Source organism: Podarcis tiliguerta (assembly GCF_965153285.1).
Source record: "Podarcis tiliguerta genome assembly, chromosome: 8".
Classification (NCBI taxonomy): domain Eukaryota; kingdom Metazoa; phylum Chordata; class Lepidosauria; order Squamata; family Lacertidae; genus Podarcis; species Podarcis tiliguerta.
In genome coordinates this window covers 79,643,538-79,670,029 of record NC_139541.1, presented here as the reverse complement: position 1 = coordinate 79,670,029, position 26,492 = coordinate 79,643,538, and the positions used below count along the sequence as shown (strand labels likewise).

The following is a 26,492-nucleotide window of genomic DNA, read 5'->3' as shown; positions in this document are numbered from 1 at the left end:
TATTTTTGTTTGTGTGACTTTTTCATATTTTTTTTACTGTGACTTGTTCTTCATTTTATAGGACTGGCTTGTGACTTCGTTTTTGTGACTGTGGCTTGTGACCTCATTTTTGTGACTTGTTTTTGTGACTGTTTGGAACCCAGTTCAGCTACTGATTGATTGTGTGACTGCGGAAATGGATAAAAGCCCCCCATCCAAACAATGACTATCATCAGTGCACGTAAGGGGGAAAAATAAATTTTAATTTTTATCATCTACAATCATGTCTTATTTATTTTATAGTACAGTATATTGATTATTGCCTTCATTTTATGGATCAACGGTCTCGTTAAGTTGCTGTTTTAGGGGTTGTTTTTCATCGTCTGGAACGGATTAATCCATTTCCCATTACTTTCTATGGGACAGCGCGCCTTGGTTTAAGAATGCTTTGGACTTCCGGAACATATTAAGTTTGTAAACCGAGGTACCACTGTACTTTAAAAGATGTGGGCTCACAGATAACATTTGCATAAAACTGGCACACGCTCGTTGCTGTATCGATGCGCGAATGTGGAATTTAAAAGTCACAAAAGGCAAGCCAGCCAACTTCCCACCCAAATTACCCAATTAAATTGATTGTTAACCCCACCCCAAATTAGCTCTTACTTCATTCATTTAACCCCTAATTGAGCAGGACATGTTGCGACGCCAAACCCGTCAATTAGCTCCAGTCATTATCCCTCACATCTCCTCCGGATAAAGTGGCTTCATTTATTTATTATGTAAAATTTATACACTATTGATTGTTTAAAAAATCACACCAAACAAACCTCAAAGCGGATTATAAAAAAAAGGGGGGGTAGAGAAAAAGCAAGAAAAATCAACAACCCTCCTTTAAAACATACAGAAGTTAAAATACAGTGGTACCCCACAAGACGAATGCCTCGAAAGACGAAAAACCCGCTAGACGAAAGGGTTTTTCATTTTCTGAGGTGCTTCGCAAGACGGATTTTCCAAAGGGCTTGCTTCGCTAGACGAAACAGCCCTGCCTCTCCTGTCATGGCGACGGTCACTGCACGCTCGCTTCCCCGCTCCTCCGGCTCCCTCCCACCTTCCGGCCGACCTTCCGGCTGCCTCGCGCCGCTGCCCACCGCCCTCGCGCGCTCCCTTCAGGAGCCGTTGCCGCCAGCAGCCAGCACTGCAGCCGGAGTCGCGCTCCTGAGCCCCACCGCCCTCCGGCAGCCGCGTCGCGCGGTGGCCACAAGGCACGGTTGAGTCCAAGGACCGGCTGCGGCAGCTGCCCTGCTTCTCCCCACCCCTCCCCGCCGTGGTGCTTCGCAAGATGAAAAAACTCGCTCTACGAAAAAACTCGTAGAACGAATTAATTTCGTCTTGCGAGGCACCACTGTACTAAGGAAGATTAAAGTTACATCCACGTTCTAAGCATTGGCTTTCTAAGCCAAACCTGAATGTTTTTCACAGGCACCAAAGAGAGTACAGTGAATGATGGCCATGATCTTAATTTATATCCTGCCTTTTGGCCAGATCAGGACTTACGGCAGCGTACACAAATTGGAACAAAATATTGTTTATTCCTCTCCCGGCTCCCCCAAATACTAATACAGTGGTACCTTGGTTCTCAAACGCTGAAAATCCAGAAGTGTTCCAGTTTGTGAACATTTTTCAGAAGCCACTCTGGGCGGCTTCCAATCGAGTGTTAAAACAATACAGCATTAAATATTAAAAACTTCCCTAAACATTGCTGCCTTCAGATGTCTTTTAAAGAGAAGATAGTCGCTTATTTCCTTCACATCTGAAGGGAGGGCGTTCCACAGGGCGGGCGCCTTCTGCCTGGTTCCCTGTAACCTCACTTCTTGCAATGAGGGAACCGCCAGAAGGCCCTCGGTGCTGGATCTCAGTGTCCGGGCTGAACGATGGGGGTGGAGACGCTCCTTCAGGTATACGGGACCGAGGCTGTTTAGGGCTTTAAAGGTCAGCACCAACACTTTGAATTGTGCTCGGAAACGTACTGGGAGCCAATCATCTTTGAACCACTGGCAATCATCTTTGAGAATTCCTGGAGAACAGGCGAAGTCCCAGCAGACTGGAGGAGGGCAAATGTTGTCCCTATTTTCAAAAAGGGGAAAAGAGAGGACCCAAATAACTACCGCCCAGTCAGTCTGACATCAATACCAGGGAAGATTCTGGAGCAGATCATTAAGCAAACAATCTGTGAGCACCTAGAAAGGAATGCTGTGATCACCAATAGTCAGCATGGATTTCTGAAAAATAAGTCATGTCAGACGAACCTGATCTCATTTTTTGACAGAATTACAAGCCTGGTAGATGAAGGGAACGCAGTGGATGTAGTCTACCTTGATTTCAGCAAGGCATTTGACAAGGTGCCCCATGATATTCTTGTAAAGAAGCTGGTAAAATGCGGTCTTGACTCTGCTACCACTCAATGGATTTGTAACTGGCTGACTGACCGGACCCAAAGGGTGCTCATCAATGGTTCCTCTTCATCCTGGAGAAGAGTGACTAGTGGGGTGCCACAGGGTTCTGTCTTGGGCCCGGTCTTATTCAACATCTTTATCAACGACTTGGATGATGGACTCAAGGGCATCCTGATCAAATTTGCAGATGACACCAAACTGGGAGGGGTGGCTAACACCCCAGAGGACAGGATCACACTTCAAAATGACCTTGACAGATTAGAGAGCAGTACATGTGAAAAGGATCTAGGAGTCTTGGTTGACCACAAACTTGACATGAGCCAACAGTGTGATGTGGCAGCTAAAAAAGCCAATGCAATTCTGGGCTGCATCAATAGGAGTATAGCATCTAGATCAAGGGAAGTTATAGTGCCACTGTATTCTGCTCTGGTCAGACCTCACCTGGAGTACTGTGTCCAGTTCTGGGCACCACAGTTCAAGAAGGACACTGACAAACTGGAACGTGTCCAGAGGAGGGCAACCAAAATGCTCAAAGGCCTGGAAACGATGCCTTATGAGGAACGGCTAAGGGAGCTGGGCATGTTTAGCCTGGAGAAGAGGAGGTTAAGGGGTGATATGATAGCCATGTTCAAATATATAAAAGGATGTCACATAGAGGAGGGAGAAAGGTTGTTTTCTGCTGCTCCAGAGAAGCGGACACGGAGCAATGGATCCAAACTACAAGAAAGAAGATTCCACCTAAACATTAGGAAGAACTTCCTGACAGTAAGAGCTGTTCGACAGTGGAATTTGCTGCCAAGGAGTGTGGTGGAGTCTCCTTCTTTGGAGGTCTTTAAGCAGAGGCTTGACAACCATATGTCAGGAGTGCTCTGATGGTGTTTCCTGCTTGGCAGGGGGTTGGACTCGATGGCCCTTGTGGTCTCTTCCAACTCTATGATTCTATGATTCTATGATTCAATGCAGATCTCTCAGGACTGGTGTTATGTGGTCTCGGCGGCTGCTCCCAGTCACCAGTCTAGCTGCCACATTCTGGATTAATTGCAGTTTCCGGGTCACCTTCAAAGGTAGCCCCACGTAGAGCGCATGGCAGTAGTCTAAGCAGGAGATAACCAGAGCATACACCACTCTGGCCAGACAGTCCGCAGGCAGGGAGTGTCTCATCCTGTGTACCAAATGGAGCTGGGAGACAGCTGCCCTGGTCACAGAATTGACCTGCGCCTCGATGGACAGCTGTGAGTCCAAAATGACTCCCAGGCTGCGCACCTGGACCTTCAGGGGCACAGTTACCCCATTCAGGACCAGGGAGTCCCCCACACCCGCCCACCTCCTGTCCCCCCAAAACAGTACTTCTGTCTTGTCAGGATTCAACCTCAATCTGTCAGCTGCCACGTTCCATTTCAAACCAGAAGAACAGAGCCTGCTGGGTCCGGCTAATGGCCTTACCAGTCCAGCATCCTATACTCACACTGGCCAATTAGATGCCTGTTGGGAACCCCGAAGCAGAATTCAAGCCCAAGAGCAGCTTTCCCCTCCTATGGCTTCCAGCAGCTGGGATTCAAAGCCTTGCTGCCTCTGATTATGGATTCAGAGCAGGGCCTTTATATGTAGTATCCATCCAGACCTCACCTCCTCTGTGAATTTGCCCAGTCCTCTTTTAGGACCCTCGTACCTACGGGACCGCCTCTCCCGGTATGCCCCGTGGAGGACCTTAAGGTCCATAAATAGCAACACCCTAGAGGTGCCCTAAGGAAGTCAGATTAGCCTCAACCAGAGCCAGGGCCTTTTCAACACTGGCCCCGGACTGGTGGAACGCTCTGCCTCATGAGACCAGGGCCCTGCAGGATCTGATTTCTTTCCGCAGGGCCTGTAAGTCAGAGTTGTTCTGCCTGGCCTTTGGCTTGGAATCAACTTGATCCCCTTCCCCTCTTTCCTTTTTCCTTTCTCCTTCTGTGATGGAACTCCTATTTGGGGACTTTTTTCTGGCCCACGTAGGACCAGTCTGGATAGTTGGCCCTGCTGAAGATTTGACGTTTTCATCCCCCAAAAGTTTTTGATTTGAGTTTCTACTGAAATGAGACTGCATTTTAATGTATTTTAATCTTGTTTTTAAGTTGTATTTTAATCAATTGTTTTATACCTGGTGTTAGCTGCCCTGAGCCTGGTCTTGGCTGGGGAGGGTGGGGTATAAATAAAAATTTATTATTTATTATTACAGTGGTACCTCAGGTTAAGTATTTAATTCGTTCTGGAGGTCCATTCTTCACCTGAAACTGTTCTTAACCTGAAGCACCACTTTAGCTAATGGGGCCTCCCGCTGCTGCCGTGCCACCAGAGCACAATTTCTGTTCTCATCATGAAGCAAAGTTCTTAACCTGAAGCACTATTTCTGGGTTAGCGGAGTGTGTAACCTGAAGCGTATGTAACCTGAGAAACCACTGTATTATTAAAGCCACCCAAAATGGCGGCCATCACCGTCCCCTACGGGTGGGAGTTCCACAGTTTAACTATACGCTGTGTGAAGGACTTCCTTCCATCTTTTCTCAGTTGTCCAACATTCAGCTTCTTGGAATGTCCTCGAGCTATAGCTGGTTTTGACCTATAAAGCCTTAAATGACTCAGGACCACAATAACTCAAGGACTGCCTCTTCCCATATGAACCTACCCAGACCCAGAGTTCATCTTCTGAGGCCCTCCTTTGTGTGCCTCCTCCTCGAGAGGTCCAGAGGGTGGCAACACGAGAACGGGGCCTTCTCTGCAGTGGCTCCCATCTGTGGAATGCTCTCCCCAGGGAAGTTCGCCTGGTGCCTTCATTACACACCTTTAGGCACCAGGCAAAATAATTTCTTTTTAACCAGGCCTTTGGTTGCCCTGATTGACATCCTATGCCCTTTTAAAATGTGCGGTTTTTTGGGGGGGGGGTTGTTATTGGGTTGTTGTTTTTACTTTGATTATATATTTTGTGTTTATATTTTGATTTTGTTCTGTGAACCTCCCTGAGCCTCCGACTATAGGGCAGTATAATAATAATAATAATAATAATAATAATTTATTTATACCCCACTCTGGGCGGCTTCCCAAAAAATATGAAAATACTGTAATACATCAAACATTAAAAGCTTCCCTAAACAGGGCTGCCTTCAGATGTCTTCTAAAAGTCTGGTAGTTGTGGTTCTCATTGACATCTGGTGGGAGGGCGTTCCACAGGGTGGGTGCCACTACCGAGAAGGCCCTCTGCCTGGTTCCCTGTAACTTGGCTTCTCACAGTGAGGGAACCACCAGAAGGCCCTCGGTGTTGGACCTCAGTGTCCGGGCTGAACGATGGGGGTGGAGACGCTCCTTCAGGTATACTGGGCTGAGGCCGTTTAGGGCTTTGTGCTCGGAAACATACTGGGAGCCAATGTAGGTCTTTCAAGACCAGTGTTATGTTGTCCCAGCGGCCGCCCCCAGTCACCAGTCTAGCTGCCGCATTCTGGATTAGTTGTAGTTTCCGGGTCACCTTCAAAGGTAGCCCCACGTAGAGTGCATTGCAGTAGTCCAAGCGAGAGATAACTAGAGCATGTACCATGTGGGCAGGTAGGGTCTCAGCCTGCGTACCAGATGGAGCTGATAAACAGCCGCCCTGGACACAGATAATAATAATATTGTGAGAGGGAGAAAAATATTTGCCCACTTTTCCCATGCCATGTGCTACCTACCCAGAATTGTGCCCCAGGCTAGGCAACCCTCTTCCTCCCACTCTCTGATCTAGTAGATCTGTCAATACAGGATATAATTGGAGCACGCAAACCCATTTGCGCATTTCAAGAGCCTCACTCTGCGCATTTGGTTTTAAGCTGTGCTTCAGGTGCATTTTTATTTACAATACATTTGGTGGTTCACACCCCGTTTCCCCCCCAAACGAGACATTCAAGGCATTGCAGCTGCCCAGGTTAAGGTTAAAGTCCAGAGCTAAGGCAGGACTGATATCCTTGCAGATCTAGAACGAGGCGCCTTGTTTTTGCCAGAAAACCCAGGAGCACAGTCCAGGAGACACACGATGTCCTCTGCCGGGGGAGGAAGGCAGCCAATCGCAAGGGGCTGGGGAGTCGGATGTGGCTCCAGACCTGTCAATATTGGGCAGGCAAGGACTTTGTCCCAGTTGGGAAGTGTGTGTGTGTGTGTGTGTGTGTGTGTGTGAAGACACCACAATAATCTAGGCTGACTTTTGTCTGCGGCAAAGACACACAAGATGTGGACAGGGTCATCTGAAGGCGGAAGCTTCACTCGCCGCTGTTCTGTAGATGATTCCCTCCCCTCTTTCAAAACCCCCGGAAACATAAATCAGGTTTTTAATCCTTGGTTTCACTTGAGCCTAGCAAAAGACAGCTGTCATTTCAGAAGAGGCAGACACCAGGGCTACACAAACACACACCCCTTTAAGAAGTGAGTGAGAAGCTGAAAACCACCTCTTGCAATTTCCCCCCTTTCAATGAATCGCCTCTGGCCGCTGCAAAGGTCTTGGGTGCCAAGATGTCCGCCCTGAAGGCTGGCCGTTAACTCTGGGGCTGGAAGAAGAAAAGTCGGCTTTGTCTCTCTCTTGTGCACAAGGGACTAGTCTTGTTTCCTTCTGGGTTGTTTCAGGCGGCAAGTTTTTAAACAGGAATGGAGCGGGTGGGACGTTTTGGGGGCGGGGAGGGGGGCAGAGACTGGGGGGGTGTCGGAGAAAGAAAATAATCCAGGTTTGCCGAGCAGAACAAGGTTTTGGGAGCAAGTCGCTGCTGGGAGGTTTTCCAGAGCCCACCTCTTTTAAAAACTGAGGATGGAGGTAGTCTTTTTGCTCCACCGGAATATTCAAAGTCAGTTTTGTGGCTGACCCAAGAGACATAATCCTGTTCCAAACTGGAAACCAGTCCCCTGACAGCGGGAGAACAAGATGATTTCAGAACCTAAACACCCCCCCCAACCTCTATTGATGGGGCTCCCCAACATTTATTCCTGCGTCAAGAATTGCAACACCCTCCTTAGGCACCTGAACAATGCCCAGCTCATTCCCCCGCCCCGCCTATTCCAAGACACCCAACGTTCATTCCCTCTACTTCAGCAGCTTCTGATCTCTCGCAATGATGGCCCCCCCGAAATAAGGGAATCGGAGAACTTGGGGTGTGAAGTGGAGCAAAGTTCTGAGAGCGTCTTCCCTGGCACTGCCAGCAGGGGGAGCTGCCGCCTCCTTCAGATCAAGGCCCCGCCCCCAGGGGCGGAGCCGACGCCATGTGCAAGATTCTGCGTGCCTGTCCATCCTCATTTGAGCTTTCCATAAGCAGGAGGCGCTCAGAGCACACTGACCCTCTCGGTCAAGCCCTTCATGTCCACCTCCGGCTGCTGTTCGTCCTCTTCCTCCTCCTCTTGCAGCCGCCGGACCCGCAAGTGGTCAGGGTACGGCACGCTGTGCTCAGCCGCAAACTGCTCCCACCGGGCGTCGTCGCTCTCGTGGGTGATGTAGCGCTCGCCCATTCTGCTCTCCAGCTCCCGCAGGTCCAGCCATGTTTGATAATCCTGGGAGGGGAAGGAAGAGGAGAAGCTGAAATGTAAATCTGTAAATTGAAGGGGGATGCTTGTCGGTTGCTCTCTATGCCTGTGGATACTGAGATAGCTTCTTTAAAAGAGCATAACACTTGGTCTCTTGGTCCACAAACCCCAGATATGAGACTTATTGATTCAAAATGGGTTTACAGAGTTAAAATGAATGGCAAAAATGAAGTTGTAAGGTACAAGGCAAGATTAGTTGCTAGGGGTTTTCAACAAATTCCAGGCAAAGATTACGATTTGTGTTATTCACCAAGTGTAAAATATGAAACAGTTAAGCTTTTGTTAAAAGATGCATCACAGCATGGACATTCTGTTATTCCCAGAGCGGACTTGCTATCCTGTGTTCAGAGACCAATATGCAGCGCACTAGAGTCTTAAGGTTACGTTTACAGTTTGTAAAGAAACTAATTGCTGACGAAATGATTGTATTTCAATATGTTCCAGGTGACAATCAAATTGCGGACATTCTTACAAAAGCACTTACACATGAGATACATGTACAAAATATGCTTTATGTTTTTGTTCCACAATGATGAACCACAGAGGAAATGTTGAATGGTTTCTTTAAATGTAAAGGTTCATCATTGTTCCACCCGATGTGTATGTCTTTAAGGGGCCAGAGCAAGGGCCAGAGCAAAATAGCAAGACCCAGCTTTACAGCTGTGAAACATAGCAGGTGCTGCTGAGTTGCATTGATTAAGCTGTCTCAGGAATTTGGTGTAGTATATAAGGAGCAGCACCTAGCTCTACCATTACCCTGGGGGATGGGTTGGTGGTTGGGTTGTGTTTGTTTGTTGATGTATTTAGTGTAAAAGGAGTTTTTGTTTTTCTTATTAAAACCTTGTTTAAGTTATTTTTGAGTCCCTTTTTAATGCATGGTTTCCCCAGCAAGCTCTCTGCAGTGCTACTAAACTGCAAATAGCCAACATCCAGATGTTGCTGAACTGTGACTCACGACACCTTTGACCGTTGGCCAAGCTTGCTGGGCGCTGGGAATTGTAGTTCAGCAACGCCCGGAGGGCCAAAAACTCCTGCCGCCCCTGCTCTGTGCCCTGCCATGGGTTACACCGAAGGATGGGGAGATATTCAGAGGCAAATTGCTCTATCCGTGCTTCCTGAAACGAGACGGGAACTGCAATATTGCAGCCACCTGTTGAAATTTGCACCGCTCTGAATTTTGCAATGCAGCACTCCAACCGAGTCAGGGTTACAATAGTAAGACCTTGGTTTTCGAATGTAATCCGTTCCAGAAGTCCGTTTGACTTCTGAAATGTTTGAAAAAAGGGAGGATCAAAGGGAGGGCAGCAAATCTAATTGGGGGAAAAAATGAGAAATGTGTTGGGAATCTGCATACGTGCAGCTACACACCCAGAGTCAATTAGGGTTTGGCCAACAGCCAAGGCAGTGTGAAGGCGTAAGTCTGCCTGGTGATACAGAAGCATGGAGACAGCTCCCTGATTGGTCAAGCTCTCTCACAGGAATGATTAATGGCCTTCTAATTGTGTTAGTACGAGTCAGTGTAGGAGTTGAGAGTCGTGAGTCGTGTGAGAGCTAGTCAAAGATCCGTGTTCTGTTCTGTTCCTGTAAATAGTCCACTGTATATAATAAACACCTAACTACAAGTTCCTGGTTCCTGCTTCGTCCATCCTGTCTGCAGCCAAGTTGCCAATTGCTTTCGTGAACTTTGCGTTTACTCTGCTAGGTCTGGCTAAGGTCCTGCAACTAGTCAAAAAGTTGCGAAACACCAATAGGTTTGGTGCACCTCAGAAGCTGTTTGGGTTCCAAGGAACGTTCAAAAACCAAAGCAGTTACTTCCAGCTTGTCGGCGTTCGGCTTCTGAAACATTCAGCAGCCAAGATGTTCGACAACCGAGGTTTGACTGTGTAACACAGGCTTCCTCAACCTCGGCCCTCCAGAAGTTTTTGGCCTACAACTCCCATGATCCCTAGCTAGCAGGAGGAGTGGTCAGCGATGATGGGAATTGTAGTCTCAAAACATCTGGAGGGCCGAGGCTGAGGAAGCCTGGTATAACAGGTGCGCTGAAAAAATGCAATGGACAAAATTGCTTCCTGTTAGTGCAAAATTGCTTTGGGGAAACATATTAGAAGAAATTCACATTGAGAACGTAAGAAAGACGAAGAACGTAAGGATCAGGACTATGGACCATCTAAGTTCAGCATCCCGTTTTCACAGCGGCCAAGCAGATTCCCCAAAGGGAAACCCACAAGCGGAACCACAAGGAACCAGAGCAATGGCAACAACAGGAATGTCAGACCAGGTGGCCCTGAAATCAAAGAGCTGCAGCTACCATGGTGCCTTGCAGATGTCTAGGACTACAAAGCCCATCATCCCCAGCCAGCAGGGCCCACGGTGAGTTTGGACCCTAGCCGCCATCTCTGCATACCTGTAGCCAAGAGTGGCTGAGCGATTTATCGACACTGTAACGTTTCCTCATCTTCACCTGGAGGAGGTTGTTGATCAGATCAATGGCTGGGCAGGAGGAAAAGGAGAAAGGAAATATTATATAAGAACCTGAGAAGAGCCTTCAAGATCCGGCCGGGAATCCAAGTACAGTGGAACCTCGGGTTGCGGACGTAATCCGTGACGGAGGCACGTCTACAACCTGCAGCGTTCACATCCTGAAGCGCCGTGTCTGCGCTGGCATGATTTAGCGCTTCTGAATGGGGTCACTGTGCCCCTGAAGGACCAGGTGCGCAGCCTGGGAGTCATTTTGGACTCACAGCTGTCCATGCTGGCGAAGGTCAATTCTGTGTCCAGGGCAGCTGTTTACCAGCTCCATCTGGTACGCAGGCTGAGACCCTACCTGCCCGCAGACTGTCTCGCCAGAGTGGTGCATGCTCTGGTTATCTCCCGCTTGGACTACTGCAATGCAAGCTATGTGGGGCTACCTTTGAAGGTGACCCAGAAACTACAACTAATCCAGAATGCGGCAGCTAGACTGGGGACTGGGAGCGGCCGTCAAGACCACATAACACCTGTCTTGAAAGACCTACATTGGCTTCCAGTACGTTTCCGAGCCCAATTCAAAGTGTTGGTGCTGACCTTTAAAACCCCAAACAGCCTCGGCCCAGTATACCTGAAGGAGCGTCTCCACCCCCATCATTGTACCCGGACACTGAGGTCCAGCGCCGAGGGCCTTCTGGCGGTTCCCTCACTACGAGAAGTCAAGTTACAGGGAACCAGGCAGAGGGCCTTCTCAGCAGTGGCACCCGCCCTGTAGAACGCCCTCCCACCAGACGTCAAAGAGAACAACAACTACCAGACTTTCAGAAGACATCTGAAGGCAGCCCTGTTTAGGGAAGCTTTTAATGTTTGATGTATTACAGTATTTATTTTTTGGGGGGGGAAGCTGCCCAGAGTGGCTGGGGAAGCCCAGCCAGATGGGCGGGGTATAAATAAATTATTATTATCATTATTATTATTATTATTATTCTGCGCATGCGCAAGCACCGAAACCTGGAAGTAACCCCTTCCACTACTTCCAGGTTTCCCGCGGTCCGCAACCCAAAAACACGTAACCTGAAGCATCCGTAACATGAGGTATGACTGTAGCAGAAAGCCCGCCGATTTCCGAGGGCAGACTCTCCCCATCCCACCAAGCTCCTTTGGATAGTTACCGCCAACTGAGATCTGGCGCCAGGGGTTCGCTGGGTACATAAAGGCGGCGTTCTGGATCTGGTCGTTAATGTCCTCGTCTTCGTTGAAAGGGAACGTGCCGCTGAGGCTGACGTACATGATGACTCCGACCGACCACATGTCCAGAGAACGGTTGTAGCCCTGGTTCAGCAGGACCTCAGGCGCCAGGTAGGCCGGGGTGCCCACGACCGAGCGGCGGAAGGACTTCTCGCCAATGATGCGGGCAAAGCCAAAGTCACACAACTTCACCTGCGGGATTGTAAAGCAAGGAAATTACGATCCACAAGCCGCCATGCGATGCGGCAAAACACATTCCGACGCACAGTGGTACCTCAGGTTAAGTACTTATTTCGTTCTGGAGGTCCGTTCTTAACCTGAAACTGTTCTTAACCTGAAGCACCACTTTAGCTCATGGGGCCTCCTCCTGCCGCCGCGCCGCCGGAGCACGATTTCTGTTCCTATCCTGAAGCAAAGTTCTTAAGCTGAAGCACTATTTCTGGGTTAGCGGAGTCTGTAAACTGAAGCGTATGTAACCTGAAGCATATGTAACCCGTGGTACCACTGTACTTCTTCGCATCTCCAGCACTTATCTGATTCAGTCTTATACATCTTAGCAAGCCTAAAGGTAAAGGTAAAGGTACCCCTGCCCGTCCGGGCCAGTCTTGACAGACTCTAGGGTTGTGCGCCCATCTCACTCAAAGAGGCCAAGGGCCAGCGCTGTCCGAAGACACTTCCGGGTCACGTGGCCAGCATGACATCGCTGCTCTGGCGAGCCAGAGCCGCACACGGAAACACCGTTTACCTTCCCGCTAGTAAGCGGTCCCTATTTATCTACTTGCACCCAGGGGTGCTTTCGAACTGCTAGGTTGGCAGGCGCTGGGACCGAACAGCGGGAGCACACCCAGCCGCGGGGATTCAAACCGCCGACCTTTCGATCGGCAAGCCCTAGGCACTGAGGCTTTAACCCACAGCGCCACCCACGTCCCTCTACTTAGCAAGCCTACTCAGAGTTAAATACAATCTGTGAATTATTTTCATTGATTTATATGTAGTTTTAACTCTATTCATGTGCTATTTTTTAAAAAAAGGATTGTTGGTGTCTTCTCTATGTTTTTAGCTGTTCCTATTTTATCTGTGTTGGGATGCGGGTGGTGCTGTGGTCTAAACCACTGAGCCTCTTGGGCTTGCCTATCGGAAGGTCGGTGGTTCGGATCCCCGTGATGGGCTGAGCTCCCGTTGCTCTGTCTTAGCGCCTGCCAACCTAGCAGTTCGAAAGCACGCAAAAAGTGCAAGTAGATAAATAGGTACCACTCTGGCGGGAAGGTAAACAGCATTTCCGTGCACTGCTCTGGTTTCACCAGAAGCGGCTTAGTCATGCTGGCCACATGACCCACAAGCTGTCTGTGGAAAACGCCGGCTCCCTCAGCCAGTAAAGCGAGATGAGAGCTAAAACGCCAGAGTCGTTCTTGACTGGACATAATAATAATAATAATAATAATTATTATTATTATTATTATTTATTTATACCCCGCCTTTCCTGGTTCAAAAACCGGGCTCAGGGCAGCTAACAACAGATTTAAAACACTTTAAAACACTTAATTATAAAAGCAGCATAAAATACAGTATAAAAACATGAATAACAATAAATTCAAAAATCAAAAATTAGATAATCCCCAGGGCTAGCTGGCTGAATTGGTCCTACTTGGGCCAGTGAGGAGGACAGAGAAGAATTAACTGTCAGGGGTCCCTTTACCTTTTTATTTCATCTGTAAGCAACCTTGAGTCTCTGCTAGGAAAAAAGGCAAGGTAAAAATAACTAGTAGGTAAAGGTAAAGGGACCCCTGACCATTAGGTCCAGTCGTGGCCGACTCTGGGGTTGCGGTGCTCATCTCGCTTTATTGGTCGAGGGAGCCTGCGTACAGCTTCCGGGTCATGTGGCCAGCATGACTAAGCCGCTTCTGGCGAACCAGAGCAGCGCACGGAAACGCCGTTTACCTTCCCGCCAGAGTGGTACCTATTTATCTACTTGCACTTTGACGTGCTTTTGAACTGCTAGGTTGGCAGGAGCAGGGACCGAGCAACGGGAGCTCACCCCGTCGCGGGGATTCGAACCGCCAACCTTCTGATCGGCAAGTCCTAGGCTCTGTGGTTTAACCCACAGCGCCACCCATGTCCCTATTAACTATTACACATAATAATAATAATAATAATAATAATAATAATAATAATAACGGGAGTTGCAATCCAGCAAAAAAATCTGGAGGTCCATAGGCAACCCAGCCCTGCCCTAAACGAATCTTTAAGAAAACCACCAAGGAACTGCCTGGGTCTCTCAGAAGAAGAAGAAGAAGAGTTTGGATTTGATATCCCGCCTTTCACTCCCTTTAAGGAGTCTCAAAGCGGCTAACATTCTCCTTTCCCTTCCTCCCCCACAACAAACACTCTGTGGGGTGAGTGGGGCTGAGAGACTTCAGAGAAGTGTGACTGGCCCAAGGTCACCCAGCAGCTGCATGTGTAGGAGCGGAGACACGAACCCGGTTCCCCAGATTACGAGTCTCCCGCTCTTAACCACTATACCACAGCGGTTCCATTCTAAAATCCTGAACGCCATTTGGGATGCATCCAGCTCTTTCTCAGATGCAGAACAGGAAGCCTTACCTGAGGGAACGGCTCGGCCGAAGCCAAGAGGACGTTCTCGGGTTTCAGGTCGCAATGCACGATGTTCTTGAAATGCAGATGCCGCAGAGCCACCAGGATCTGAGCAGAAAAGACAGAAACAGGAGTGGCAAAAGGTGGCAAGGAGCAGAAAGCCACCAAATCCTGGGCGGTCAGGATTCTACCCACGTCAGCCTCCCACAGATCACATTACATGAATTATCACAGAGGTCCCTGGGGCCTCTTGCCCACTGCAATGTGTTACAACAGCCTTCCTGCCAGATGTTTTTGGACTACAACTCCCATCCGCGCTGAGGCTGATGGGAGTTGTAGTCTGAAATTTCTGCTGAGGGCCAGTTTGCTGGAAGCTGGTCTCTGTTTGCTGCTGGCTGGTCACACCTCCTGCTTTCAGAGCCCCAGGCAAAAGCTCCTCTTTGGCCCTTTAGGCATCGCTAGCAAATATTAGATTTCCCGAATCCCGAAATTTGTAGGGGAAGCACATCCTCAGGCAAGGCTCTGCTGCCACCTGGTGGGTGCTGGCTGACTTGCACCTTCTCTGGCTTTGGAAGGTGTATGTTTAATAATAATAATAATAATAATAATAATAATAATAATAATAATAATATTTTTATTTATACCCCGCCCTTCCCGGTTCAGAAAACAGGGCTCAGGGCGGCTAACAGCCAATTTAAAACACTTAATTGATGCAACAAAAAACAGCTTAAAATACAGTATAAAATGTGAATACAGTGGTGCCCCGCAAGACGAATGCCTCGCAAGACGGAAAACCCGCTAGACAAAAGGGTTTTCCGGTTTGGAGGTGCTTCGCAGGACGAATTTGCTATGGGCTTGCTTCGCAAGACGAAAATGTTTTGCGATTCCTGGGGGGGGGGTTCGCTCCCCACCCCCTTTTTCTAAGGCACTAAGCTGCTAATAGCCTTTTAGCAGCTAATCCGCTAATCCCTTAAGCCTTTAATAGCCGCTAATAGCGCTAATCCGCTAATGGGCTTGCTTCGCAAGACGAAAAAACCGCTAGACGAAGACACTCACGGAACGGATTCTTTTCGTCTTGCGAGGCACCACTGTATTCAGAATTTAAAAAATCAATTTAGGGCGGAAATCCATCCGATAAACATTAGGTGATCACCAGGGCTAGCTGGCATGTTCCTTACCTGCGTGATGAGGAACTTGGTGAGTCTCTCGGGCAGCCGGCCCTTTTCCGAAGACAGGATCATTTCCAGCATGTCTCCGTGGAGCTTCTCCATCACCACAAAGACTTTCTCCGGCGTCTCGAACATGCACTCCAGGTTCACGATCCCGGCGTGCCTCAGGCTCTGCGGGGTGGGGGAGAAGAAGAAGAAGAAGAGAGACAGGGTGAGGTGTCAGGATGAGGCTCAGAGGGACTTAGAATCATAGAATCATAGAGTTGGAAGAGACCACAAGGGCCATCGAGTCCAACCCCCTGCCAAGCAGGAAACACCATCAGAGCACTCCTGACATATGGTTGTCAAGCCTCTGCTTAAAGACCTCCAAAGAAGGAGACTCCACCACACTCCTTGGCAGCAAATTCCACTGTCAAACAGCTCTTACTGTCAGGAAGTTCTTCCTAATGTTTAGGTGGAATCTTCTTCCTTGTAGTTTGGATCCATTGCTCCGTGTCCGCTTCTCTGGAGCAGCAGAAAACAACCTTTCTCCCTCCTCTATGTGACATCCTTTTATCTATTTGAACATGGCTATCATATCACCCCTTAACCTCCTCTTCTCCAGGCTAAACATGCCCAGCTCCCTTAGCTGTTCCTCATAAGGCATCGTTTCCAGGCCTTTGACCATTTTGGTTGCCCTCCTCTGGACACGTTCCAGTTTGTCAGTGTCCTTCTTGAACTGTGGTGCCCAGAACTGGACACAGGACTCCAGGTGAGGTCTGACCAGAGCAGAATACAGTGGCACTATTACTTCCTTTTTATTTTATTTCCCTTTTATTACGTCCCTATTACTTAAGGGACCCCTTTTCCCACCAGCCCTCCCACGACAACACCCACAAAATGGCCGCCGCCACTCGCTCACCTGCAAAATGGCGACCTCATTGCGCAGTTGGCTCTCCTGTTTGGTGGGGAAGCGGAGCTTGTCAATCACTTTCACCGCCACGTCCCGGCCCGTCTTCCGGTGTTTCCCTGGGGGCGTCAAGAAGGGAAGCCGACATTTTAGGAAGGGGCTGTTGCTGGCTGGCAGAAGGCAGATGGTACCGGCCCAACCATTGGGTTTAGGTCAGCAGCAGCCGCCCCTCAAACAAAATGATGGCTAAAACTCCCATCATCCCAATGGGCTACGACACTGGGAGTCCGAGCCCAGTAACACCTGGCTGTCTCTGGGTGACGGACAGCTGAGCTACAACAGAGTCTGGTGATACACGCAGTCCCTCAAAATTCCTTTTTCTATATCAATTTTATTTTTCAGAAATATTTTGACATAAATACAATCCAGTACAGTGGTACCTTGGGTTAAATACGCTTCAGGTTACAGACTCCACTAACCCAGAAATAGTACCTCGGGGTTAAAAACTTTGCTTCAGGATGAGAACAGAAACCGCGTGGCGGCAGCGGCAGCAGGAGCCCCACTAGCTAAAGTGGTGCTTCAGGTTAAGAACAGTTTCAGGTTAAGAACGGACCTCCGGAACAAATTAAGCACTTAACCCGAGGTACCACTGTATTTCCCAACAAATATATGCATTTTAACTTCTCCCCCTCCTTTTACAGTTTCTTACATTTTTTAATTTACAACAATGCATCTCCTTTGTTACTCCAATTAATAATTACTCCCTCGTTATCTTTTAACATTAATTTTAACCGTTTTTAATCCTGCTAAAGAACTTTTATGTATACGACATTTCAGATAATCCATGACTTTTCTCTCATCTTTTATAAAAGTTCCCCCCACCCCGCCCTTGGTTCATTATTGCTCCTGTAAGCTCTGCCATTTCGGCATCCATTAATTTAGTCTGCCATTCTGTACTTGGTGAGTACAGAATCTTACTTCCATTTTAATGAACACAAATAGTCCTGGCTGCCGTTGTGGCAGTACCCTGAAATTCCACCAGAGGGCTGTAGCCTCTCTCTGATTGGCTACCAAGACAGCAAGTCAGAAGGGGGCGGAGCCAGCACTTTGGGAGGGAAAATAAAAGGAGCCGTTTCTGAGGGAGTTTTCAGAAGGTTTAAGAGAGAGTGGGACGGAGAGGAGAGTTTGGTTCTGGTCTGTGTGTGGAACATCCGCTCTGAGGAAAATATTTCTGAGTTTACATAGGAGGACAGTGTTTGGTGTCTTGCGAGGGCATTTAGACAGGAGCGAACTGGAGGGCTGAGTTTGAACAAGATGAAGTAGAAGCTGTGAGGATAGTCTCCTTGGGTCTCCTTCCAGTTAGAACGGATTTTGGCTTGAATATTTTATTGAACATTTTTCAGTTATGAAGAAATAAAGTGATACAAAGAAGAAAAGAAAAAGGCACCAAAATGTGCAGAGGAAAAGAAAACAATATATGAATATACTGTATTTTTCGCTCTATAAGACGCACTTTTTCCCCTTCAAAAATGAAGGGGAAATGTGTGTGTGTCCTATGGAGCGAAGACGCCATAGCCCCGCGACCCTCTCCTGGCTGGAGAGGTGATGCGCAGCTATGGAAGGAACCTCTATAGCCGCCTGTCACCTCTCCAGCCAGGAGAGCGCGCGCGGGGCTAAAGCAGCCCCCAGCGACCCTCTCCCGGCTGGAGAGGTGACGGGCGGCTATGGCAGCAGCCTCTCCGCTGCACCTTTCCACTGCTCCCTGACCTGCTCTTTGGGGCTGGTGGTGGGCTTCCCCCCGCCAGCCCCAAAGAGCAGGTCGAAAGGAACCTGAAGCCTGGAGAGTGAGAGGGGTCGGTGCGCACTGACCCCTCTTGCTCTCCTGGCTTCCAAGGTAGCCGCCAGAACGCACCTTAAACGGCACCTTGTTTTAGAGCGGGAAAACAAGAGGGGGGAAATGAAGGGGTGCTGGGCAGAGAGTGGGAGAATTTTTTTTCTTGTTCTCCCCCCTCTAAAACAAGGTGCGTCCTATTGTCTGGTGCGTCCTATGGTGCGAAAAATACAGTATATGGAAAAAACCGGATGCGGTGATCCGATTGGTAGAAGACTGGGAAATTGACAGAAAGTACCACCTTGTTTAAGATCCAAAGTAATAAGCTGTAACACCTGTAAGGAACTGAAGTGAAATAACTCAAAATAAGCTGAGCATTTACCATCTAGAAACCTGCAACATGTGAATGAAGAGTAACAACTGAAAATAAGCAATCGAAGCTTAAAAGAAGCTGTGCGTTTACTACCTTGTTTAGAAGCCAGTAGATTTAGTATAATTATAAATTAGTTAACTGTTTCCTAAAATAACTTTATTTCCTGACACATCATTTGTTTTGCCAACTTTGCTCCGTCAAATAAACCTTTTTTTTTTTTATTGGTTCACCTTCAGCCTGAGTCTCCAAGCATAAAAGTTTTACCTCACGCAAAAAAGTGAGATAACCTGCGGTGGTTATAGAGTTCCGGATCCGCCACAATTGGTGGCCAGAGCGGTGGGATTCGCTCCAATCTGCTTTAGAGGCCAGACTAGATTAGCAACCAGCGCCCTCTAGAGGTGGAGAGGTGTTATGGCATCACCGCTCCAGGTAGACTCATATCGGGGAAAGAGTGTCTAGCCAAGTTCTTAACTCACCTCCGTAGACGACGCCAAATTGCCCAGAGCCCAAAACTTCATCCGGGAAGATCTGGTAGATGGTGGCGATATCCTGCAGTTGTACAAATGAATTGTGTTTTGTTTTAAAAAAGCAAGCTTTGTGGGTGAGGGACACCCCCCCAAAACAAAGTTAGGGGTGAAGAGCAGGCAAGGAGACCTGGAGACCCAGTGCTCCCAGAACTCACCACGTTCTCCTGGATCTGGCTGTTGGACACAGAGATTCGTAATGACGCTTGCCCTGGAAAGAGGAAGGCAGAAGGTAGAAGTCAGGGCTGAGCCCGATCTCCCGATGTATCACATGCCAATGCTGTACAGGGGACAAGGCTCACCTGGGTAAGGTAAAAGGATAATGGACCCCTGGATGGTTAAGTCCAGTCAAAGGCAACTATGGGGTGCAGCGCTCATCTCGCTTTCAGGCCGAGTGACAGACAGCTTTCTGGGTCACGTGGCCAGCATGACTAAACCACTTCTGGCACAACAGGACACCATGACAGAAGCCAGAGCGCTGTTTACTTTCCCGCTGCAGCGGTACCTATTTATCTACTTGCACTGGTGTGCTTTCGAACTGCTGGGTTGGCAGGAGCTGGGACACAGCAACAGGAGCTCACCCTGTTGCTGGGATTCGAACCGCCAACCTTCTGATCGGCACGCCCAAGAGGCTTAGCGGTTTAGACCACAGCGCCACCCGCGTCCCTACAAGGCCCACCTAGGCCAGTACTGTCTGGGGCTCTCCAGATATCATGGACTGGGGCCAGAGAGTGAGGCTTGGAAGGGCACATTCGGACATCTGGGGGGGGCGTTAAAGATCCCCACTCCTGCGTGTGAGGGGGAAGGCATGGGTCGGACGCTGTCAGAAGCGAGTAAATCACATGGAGTAGATGAAGTTACTGTATTTTTTGCTCTATAAGATGCACTTTTCCCCCTCCAAAAATTAAGGGGAAATGTGTGTGCGTCTTATGGAGCAAATGCAGGCTCCATGGCTTCACATTGCTTTTGCTGAAGCCAGGAGAGCACAACAATCCCTCTTGCTCTCCTGGCTTTGCTTCGCTGGAGAGGCGCTGCGCAGCTTCCCCTCTCTGCGCAGCGCCCCTTCAGCGAAGCGGGAGGAGAAATGGAAGGGGCTCCACTTCTCCTGCCGCTTCGCTGAACGGTTGCTGCACAGAGAGGGAGAGAAAAAATGTTTCTTGTTCTCCCCTCTAAAACTAGGTGCATCTTATGGTCGGGTGCGTCCTATAGAGCAGTGTTCCCCAACCTTGGGCCTCCAGCTGTTTTTGGACTACAATTCCCATCATCCTTGACCACTGGTCTTGCTAGTGAGGGATGATGGGAGTTGTAGTCCAAAAACAGCTGGAGGCCCAAGGTTGGGGAACACTGCTATGGAGTGAAAAATACAGTAATTGACCGTAGTGAAGTTCCTCCTTCCCTGATAGCTTCCCAAACAATCTGAGGCACCACCATCTTGCCCGTCTTTGATTTGCCTCTTCATACCTCTTTGGGTTCTGGGAGACCAGCAGGGAAGGGAGACCGCCTGGCCCCTTCACCAGCCTATCTCTGCCTTTCGGCCTCCCTCCTCGACAGCTTCTGCTTCTTCCTCTGCCTCCAGTTCTGAACTGCTCTCTGCCACCGACTCTTCCTGCTCACTAAATCCTGTGACCTCTCCAGCTTCTGACACCTCCTCCTCCCAGTCCGCTCCCTCTCATCGTCACCCCACCACCACTCCCTGGGCACTGAGTCTTCTTCCCTGGGGGGTTCCCCAGCTGGCGCCTTCCAGCATCCCTCTGGGTCCCACCAGTCCAGGGCAGACACTCACTGTGGGGCGCCTCTCCTTGGGCGCTCGGAGCCCCTTGGAGGACGACCGGCATGAGGGCCTGCCGGAGGGCGTTCTCCCACGTCCTGGCGTTCTCCAGGCTGTCCCCGGCATGCTGGTGGTTGCTGGGGGCGCCGCTTTCCCCCACGTAGTAGGTGGCTTTGGCCGTGATGATTTCAAAGCAGTGAGGGTTGGCGCCCGAAGGCAGCAGGGAGAAGTCCTGGGCCGGACCCACGGCCAAGATCTCTGAGAGAGGAATCTCCTACAGGAAAAGGAAATGGAAATCAGCCTTCATTGCTCAGCCCCCTGATCTCATGGCGATCAACTCTCCCCACTTGGCATTTCCAGCAACTGGCGTTCAGATGGTGTTCTCCATGCCAGGCATAATGGGATGAACTTCTATCATGTTGCCTCTTTCTCGCCTTTTCTCTAAAGTAAAGGTAAAGGGACCCCTGACCATTAGGTCCAGTCGTGGCCGACTCTGGGGTTGCGGCGCTCATCTCGCTTTACTGGCCGAGGGAGCCGGCGTACAGCTTCCGGGTCACGTGGCCAGCATGACTAAGCCGCTTCTGGCGAACCAGAGCAGCGCACGGAAACGCCGTTTACCTTCCCGCCGGAGTGGTACCTATTTATCTACTTGCACTTTGACGTGCTTTCGAACTGCTAGGTTGGCAGGAGCAGGGACCGAGCAACGGGAGCTCACCCCGTCGCGGGGATCCGAACCACCGACCTTCTGATCGGCAAGTCCTAGGCTCTGTGGTTTAACCCACAGCGCCACCCGCATCCCTTTTCTCTAAACTAGGAAGTCCCAAATACTGCAATCTTCTTTCATGGTTTCCTCGCCCTAAGCTGATTTCATGAGAACACCACGCATCCCATCTGATGCCAAGTCAGCGGTTCTTAACCTGTGGGTCCCCAGATGCTGTTGGACTACAACTCCCATCATCCCTGAGCTCATGACTTGCTAGCTAGGGGTGATGGGAGTTGTAGTTCAACAACATCTGGGGACCCACAGGTTGAGAAAGGCTGCGCTAAGTGATGAAGTCATTAAGCCAAGCCAGAGAAAGGGCAAAGTCTCCTGCTTTCACTTCAGCGCATCTGTTGGTCAGCGGCAGGGAACGCCATCTTGGCTGCGATCTAGGGCCAGTGGTGTCATGGTCCGGGGTCACGGAGGTGGGGGACAAAGACCCACAACTATTTCTGCTGTGGGGTCCCTGTCTCCAGCACCCCTAGAGCGTGAAAGGGGAGCTTTTGAGCCACGGTGGGTATTTGAGAGCAATGAAAGCACAAGGCGTTCAGGAGAACGGCGCACGTTCTTTTATGTGGCTCTGGGATAGCTCAGTCAGTAGAGCATGAGACTCTTAATCTGAAGGTTATGGGTTTGAGCCCCACACTGGGCAAAAAAAACACAACCAAACTGCATTGCAGGGGGTTGGACTAGATGACCCTCATGGTCCTTTCCAACTCTTCATTCTATGATTCTATGTGCAATGGAAAACACAACTCAAGCCACTCCAAAAGAAGATATTGGAGCACTCCTAATCGTCTGCCCATGTAAATGCACAGAAAATAGCAGATCTGGTTGAAAGATGCAACTTGGGAGAGCTGCATCGATCGTTGCAATGCATCCTTAACTATACAGTAGTGCCCCGCAAGACGAATGCCTTGTAAGACGGAAAACCCGCTAGACGAAAGGGTTTTCCGTTTTGGAGGTGCTTTGCAAAACGAATTTGCTATGGGCTTGCGAGTTCTGCGGGGGGATTTTCCCTCCCCCCCTTTTTCCCCAGCCCCTAAGCCGCTTAACAGCTGTTCTCTAAGCCGCTTGACAGCTGATCTAAGCCGCTTATCAGCTGATCCACTAAGCCGCTAATAGCCTTTTAGCAGCTAATCCGCTAATCCCTTAATAGCCACTAATCCCTTAATAGCCGCTAATAGCCACTAAACCGCTAATAGCGCTAATCCGCTAATGGGCTTGCTTCGCAAGACGAAAAAACCGCTAGACGAAGAGACTCGCGGAACGGATTCTTTTCGTCTTGCGAGGCACCACTGTAATTGCATAATTCTAAGATAATCTTACTTAATCACATAATCTTAGAAGAGGCATGGCTGTGAGCAGGTGTGACTATCATGCAAATTTCTGAATTTGCAACTGCACTATTGTCTCAGACCGCAAAGGAGGAGCAAAGAAGAGGTGGGGAGGCTTTGCCAACCTGGTGCCCTCCAGATGTTTGGAACTACAACTCCCAAGAGCCCCACAGCTGTGGATCAATCAAACCTTTGCCGCCCCCCCAAGAGCCTTCCTTGCAGGCAGAGTTTTTTCTTCCCCCTTAGGACATTTGGCTCAGCTTCAGAAATATTTGCAAGAGGGCAGTTGCTGCCCGTAAATCCCACCTCCCACTCCAGCTTCCCCATCTTCATCCACGCTGGGGACCCTGAATATTAGGGGATGGCCGATTTACCTTGTAGTAGCGACTGCTGGTGTTGTTTTGGAAGAGAGTGAGGCATTTGCTGTCTAGTCGCCAGTAATGGCGTTTCCGCTGCAGGAATGGGGAGAGAGAAAATAAGTGTTTTTACAGGTCGTGGAATTCCAGGGGTTGAAGGAGGCTTTAAAAGCATCCTGAGGACCCAATGCAAGACTTTCACACTCACACTTACACACGCAGAGCATTAATTCCATACACTGACATGCGCCATCCGGTTATCTGCCGCCCTATGTGCTAAGAGCTGCAGGAGGGGCTCTGTTTGCAGCTCCATCAGCACCTAAGGTCTGCTGTGGAACAGCACGGAGCGGGGCCTTCTCTGAGGTGGCACCCCGGACATAGGAGTCCCTCCCATTTGAGAGACAGTTGTCCCCCACCATGTTCACAGATTTGTGACGTCAAGATGCAATGTTATCTTTTCTCTCACGGGCCTACGGAGGTGAATAATGGTTTTTTCTGCTGCTAGATGGCTGTTTTAGAATGCCTGTTCCTTTAAAAAGGTAAAGGTACCCCTTTCCGTACGGGCCAGTCTTGACAGACTCTAGGGTTGTGCGCCCATCTCACTCTAGAGGCCGGGAGCCAGCGCTGTCCGCAGACACTTCCGGGTCACGTGGCCAGCGCGACAAAGCTGCTCCGGCGAACCGGCACCAATGCCGCACACGGAAACGCCGTTTACCTTCCCGCTAGTAAGCGGTCCCTATTTATCTACTTGCACCCGGGAGTGCTTTCGAACTGCTAGGTTGGCAGGCGCTGGGACCGAGCAACGGGAGCGCACCCCGCCGCGGGGATTCGAACCGCCGACCATGCGATCGGCAAGCCCTAGGCGCTGAGGCTTTTACCCACAGCGCCACCCGGGCCTGTTCCTTTATGAGGCTCTTATTTTAGGTTTCATTGCATTGCATTTTAACGAAATTCTGGGTACTGCCCCCTAGAGCATTCAAGAGGAAATGTGGGTTATACAGCAGGGCTCACTTCATCAGCTCGTCCAAAAGCTCAGCTATCCCTAGTACTGCAAGACTCCCATAAAAGTGCCTGGTTTAAAACCGTCCATCAAAAACTTCACCCTTGTGGCCTATCCCCACAACACCAACTCTCTATGGGCCCTACTAAAGCAAACAGTCTAATTGGTCAACGTCTAAAAGATATCGAGCATCAGAACAACCTGGCCACTATAAGGAAATTCTGCCCTTGGTATGTTCATTTTCCACCTCTCCGTTTTGATTCTCTGGCTCCATGTCTGTACAAACTTATTGTCCCAAAATACGGACATGCTTTTACACTTGCAAGACTGGATGTTTTGCCATCTGCGGTACTTGAGGGTCGATTCCAAAAGATCCCGCCTGAGAAACGCCTTTGCCCCTGTGGAGACGGTAGCACCGAAACAGCGGCACATGTCCTCCTGTCTTGCACTCTCTACAAAGACCTGAGGAACGAGATCATCACCCCTCTCGTACTAACCATCCCAGGGCGCTCAGTCACTGCCACAATGCCCTTTCTTCTATCAGATCAAAATGAGCAGATAACAGCAAAGGTTGCTAGGTTCATAGCAGGGGCAATCAGAATAAGGGCCACTAACTGACGGCTGATTCAGGACTTTAAATTGTGCTCTTACATCAAATTTCCCTTTCTGCGTATACTGTAATGTTTTATTGTTGCTATAAAGGTAAAGGTAAAGGGACCCCTGACCATTAGGTCCAGTCGTGACCGACTCTGGGGTTGCGGCGCTCATCTCGCTTCATTGACTGAGGGAGCCGGCGTTTGTCCGCAGACAGCTTCCGGGTCATGTGGCCAGCATGACTAAGCCGCTTCTGGCGAAACAGAGCAGCGCACGGAAACGCCGTTTACCATCCCGCCAGAGCGGTTCCTATTTATCTACTTGCACTTTGACGTGCTTTCGAACTGCTAGGCTGGCAGGAGCAGAGACCCAGCAATGGGAGCTCACCCCGTCACAGGGATTCGAACCACCGACCTTCTGATCGGCAAGTCCTAGGCTCTGTGGTTTAACCCACAGCACCACCCGTGTCCCGTTGGCTAATGCAAATAAAGTTTTATCTTTTATCTTATCTCAGCTCCACCAGTCACCTCCTTACCCTTACTGGTACTTATAGGAACAGCTGTTTAGAAATTGGTACCCGAGTCTCGATTTTGATCTTCCTCTTCCTCTTCCCTCCCTGTCCCTTTTTCCTTGCGTGCTGTGCTGTGTCTCCCCCCCCCCCTTTTTTTTTTTTTAGATTGTAAGCCTGCAGGTAGGGATTTATCTTGGTTGACTCTGTGTAAGCCACTCAGAGATCTTTTTCGGATGAAGGTGGGGACAAGAAATAAATAAGTAACAATAATCAAGATCAGAGCAATAAGCAAGAAAGGAAGGCACCAACTCTTCTTGCTTGCAACGCTCCATCGCTAGAAGCAGCACGCGAGAGAGAGCAAGAGTGCTCTGAATAATAGAAAGGCCCCTGCCCCAAGGAGCTTACAAAACCTGCATTTTGCTGGAGGAGCGAGGGTAAGCACAAGCAAGTGTATGACTGATGGTGCTATGACATAAAATCGAGCCATAGCCCTCATTTCCACGTGGTATTCAGAGGCTGGGGTTTGTTCCAGAGGCCCAGCCTCAATGCCCACCCACCCCAGTCTCACCCCACTCTCCCCACACCTCCAACTCACCAGGGTGTCCTTGTTGCTGAAGTGAACCACCCAGCCTTCCTTCAGAGCCGTGCTGGACTTGCGGGTCGTTTGCCGGACCGACTGGACCACTCGCATCAGGGGGATGTAGCCCATGGATCTGGAAGAAGAGGCAGCAGGTGCCCTTTAAATTTGGTGGGTCTGAAAGCGCAGGGAGCGGGGAAAGGGCCACAACAGATGCAACTAAAACTGGATACGTGTGCTCATGGGAAGCCCCTCGGGATTTTTTAAACAATTATTTATTGAACTCGAGTTCCGCCTTTTGTCTGAAGACCACAGGGCAGTTCACAAGGCAAAAATGCAAAATGAAAGCACCATAAAAGAAAAATACAATGGTGCCTCGCAAGACGAAATTAATTCGTTCTGCGAGTCTCTTCGTCTAGCGGTTTTTTCGTCTTGCGAAGGAACCCTATTAGCGGCTTAGCGGATTAGCGCTATTAGCGGCTATTAAAGGCTTAGCG

At 49.5% G+C, this 26,492-nt stretch overlaps 1 protein-coding gene across 3 annotated transcripts in view; it reads right to left on the bottom strand.

The window, feature by feature from the left end:
• Nucleotides 1-6,256: 6,256 nt before the first annotated feature.
• PRKD2 (protein kinase D2) overlaps nt 6,257-26,492 on the bottom strand; it is a 58,768-nt gene continuing 38,532 nt past the window's right edge. For 2 of the 3 annotated variants that reach the window (XM_083454999.1, XM_083455000.1), the window contains exons 8-18: nt 26,014-26,131; nt 23,332-23,409; nt 20,876-21,134; nt 19,251-19,303; nt 19,045-19,117; nt 16,377-16,483; nt 15,485-15,646; nt 14,316-14,414; nt 11,639-11,906; nt 10,405-10,490; nt 6,257-7,967 (exon numbers count right to left, since the gene is read on the bottom strand). In XM_083454999.1, the coding sequence (XP_083311125.1) occupies nt 7,743-7,967; nt 10,405-10,490; nt 11,639-11,906; nt 14,316-14,414; nt 15,485-15,646; nt 16,377-16,483; nt 19,045-19,117; nt 19,251-19,303; nt 20,876-21,134; nt 23,332-23,409; nt 26,014-26,131 (1,528 nt within the window). In that variant the 3' untranslated portion in view covers nt 6,257-7,742. Of the gene's footprint in view, nt 7,968-10,404; nt 10,491-11,638; nt 11,907-13,889; nt 13,989-14,229; nt 14,415-15,484; nt 15,647-16,376; nt 16,484-19,044; nt 19,118-19,250; nt 19,304-20,875; nt 21,135-23,331; nt 23,410-26,013; nt 26,132-26,492 lie in introns of those variants that run through there. The other variant, XM_083455001.1, reaches the window with a different exon arrangement.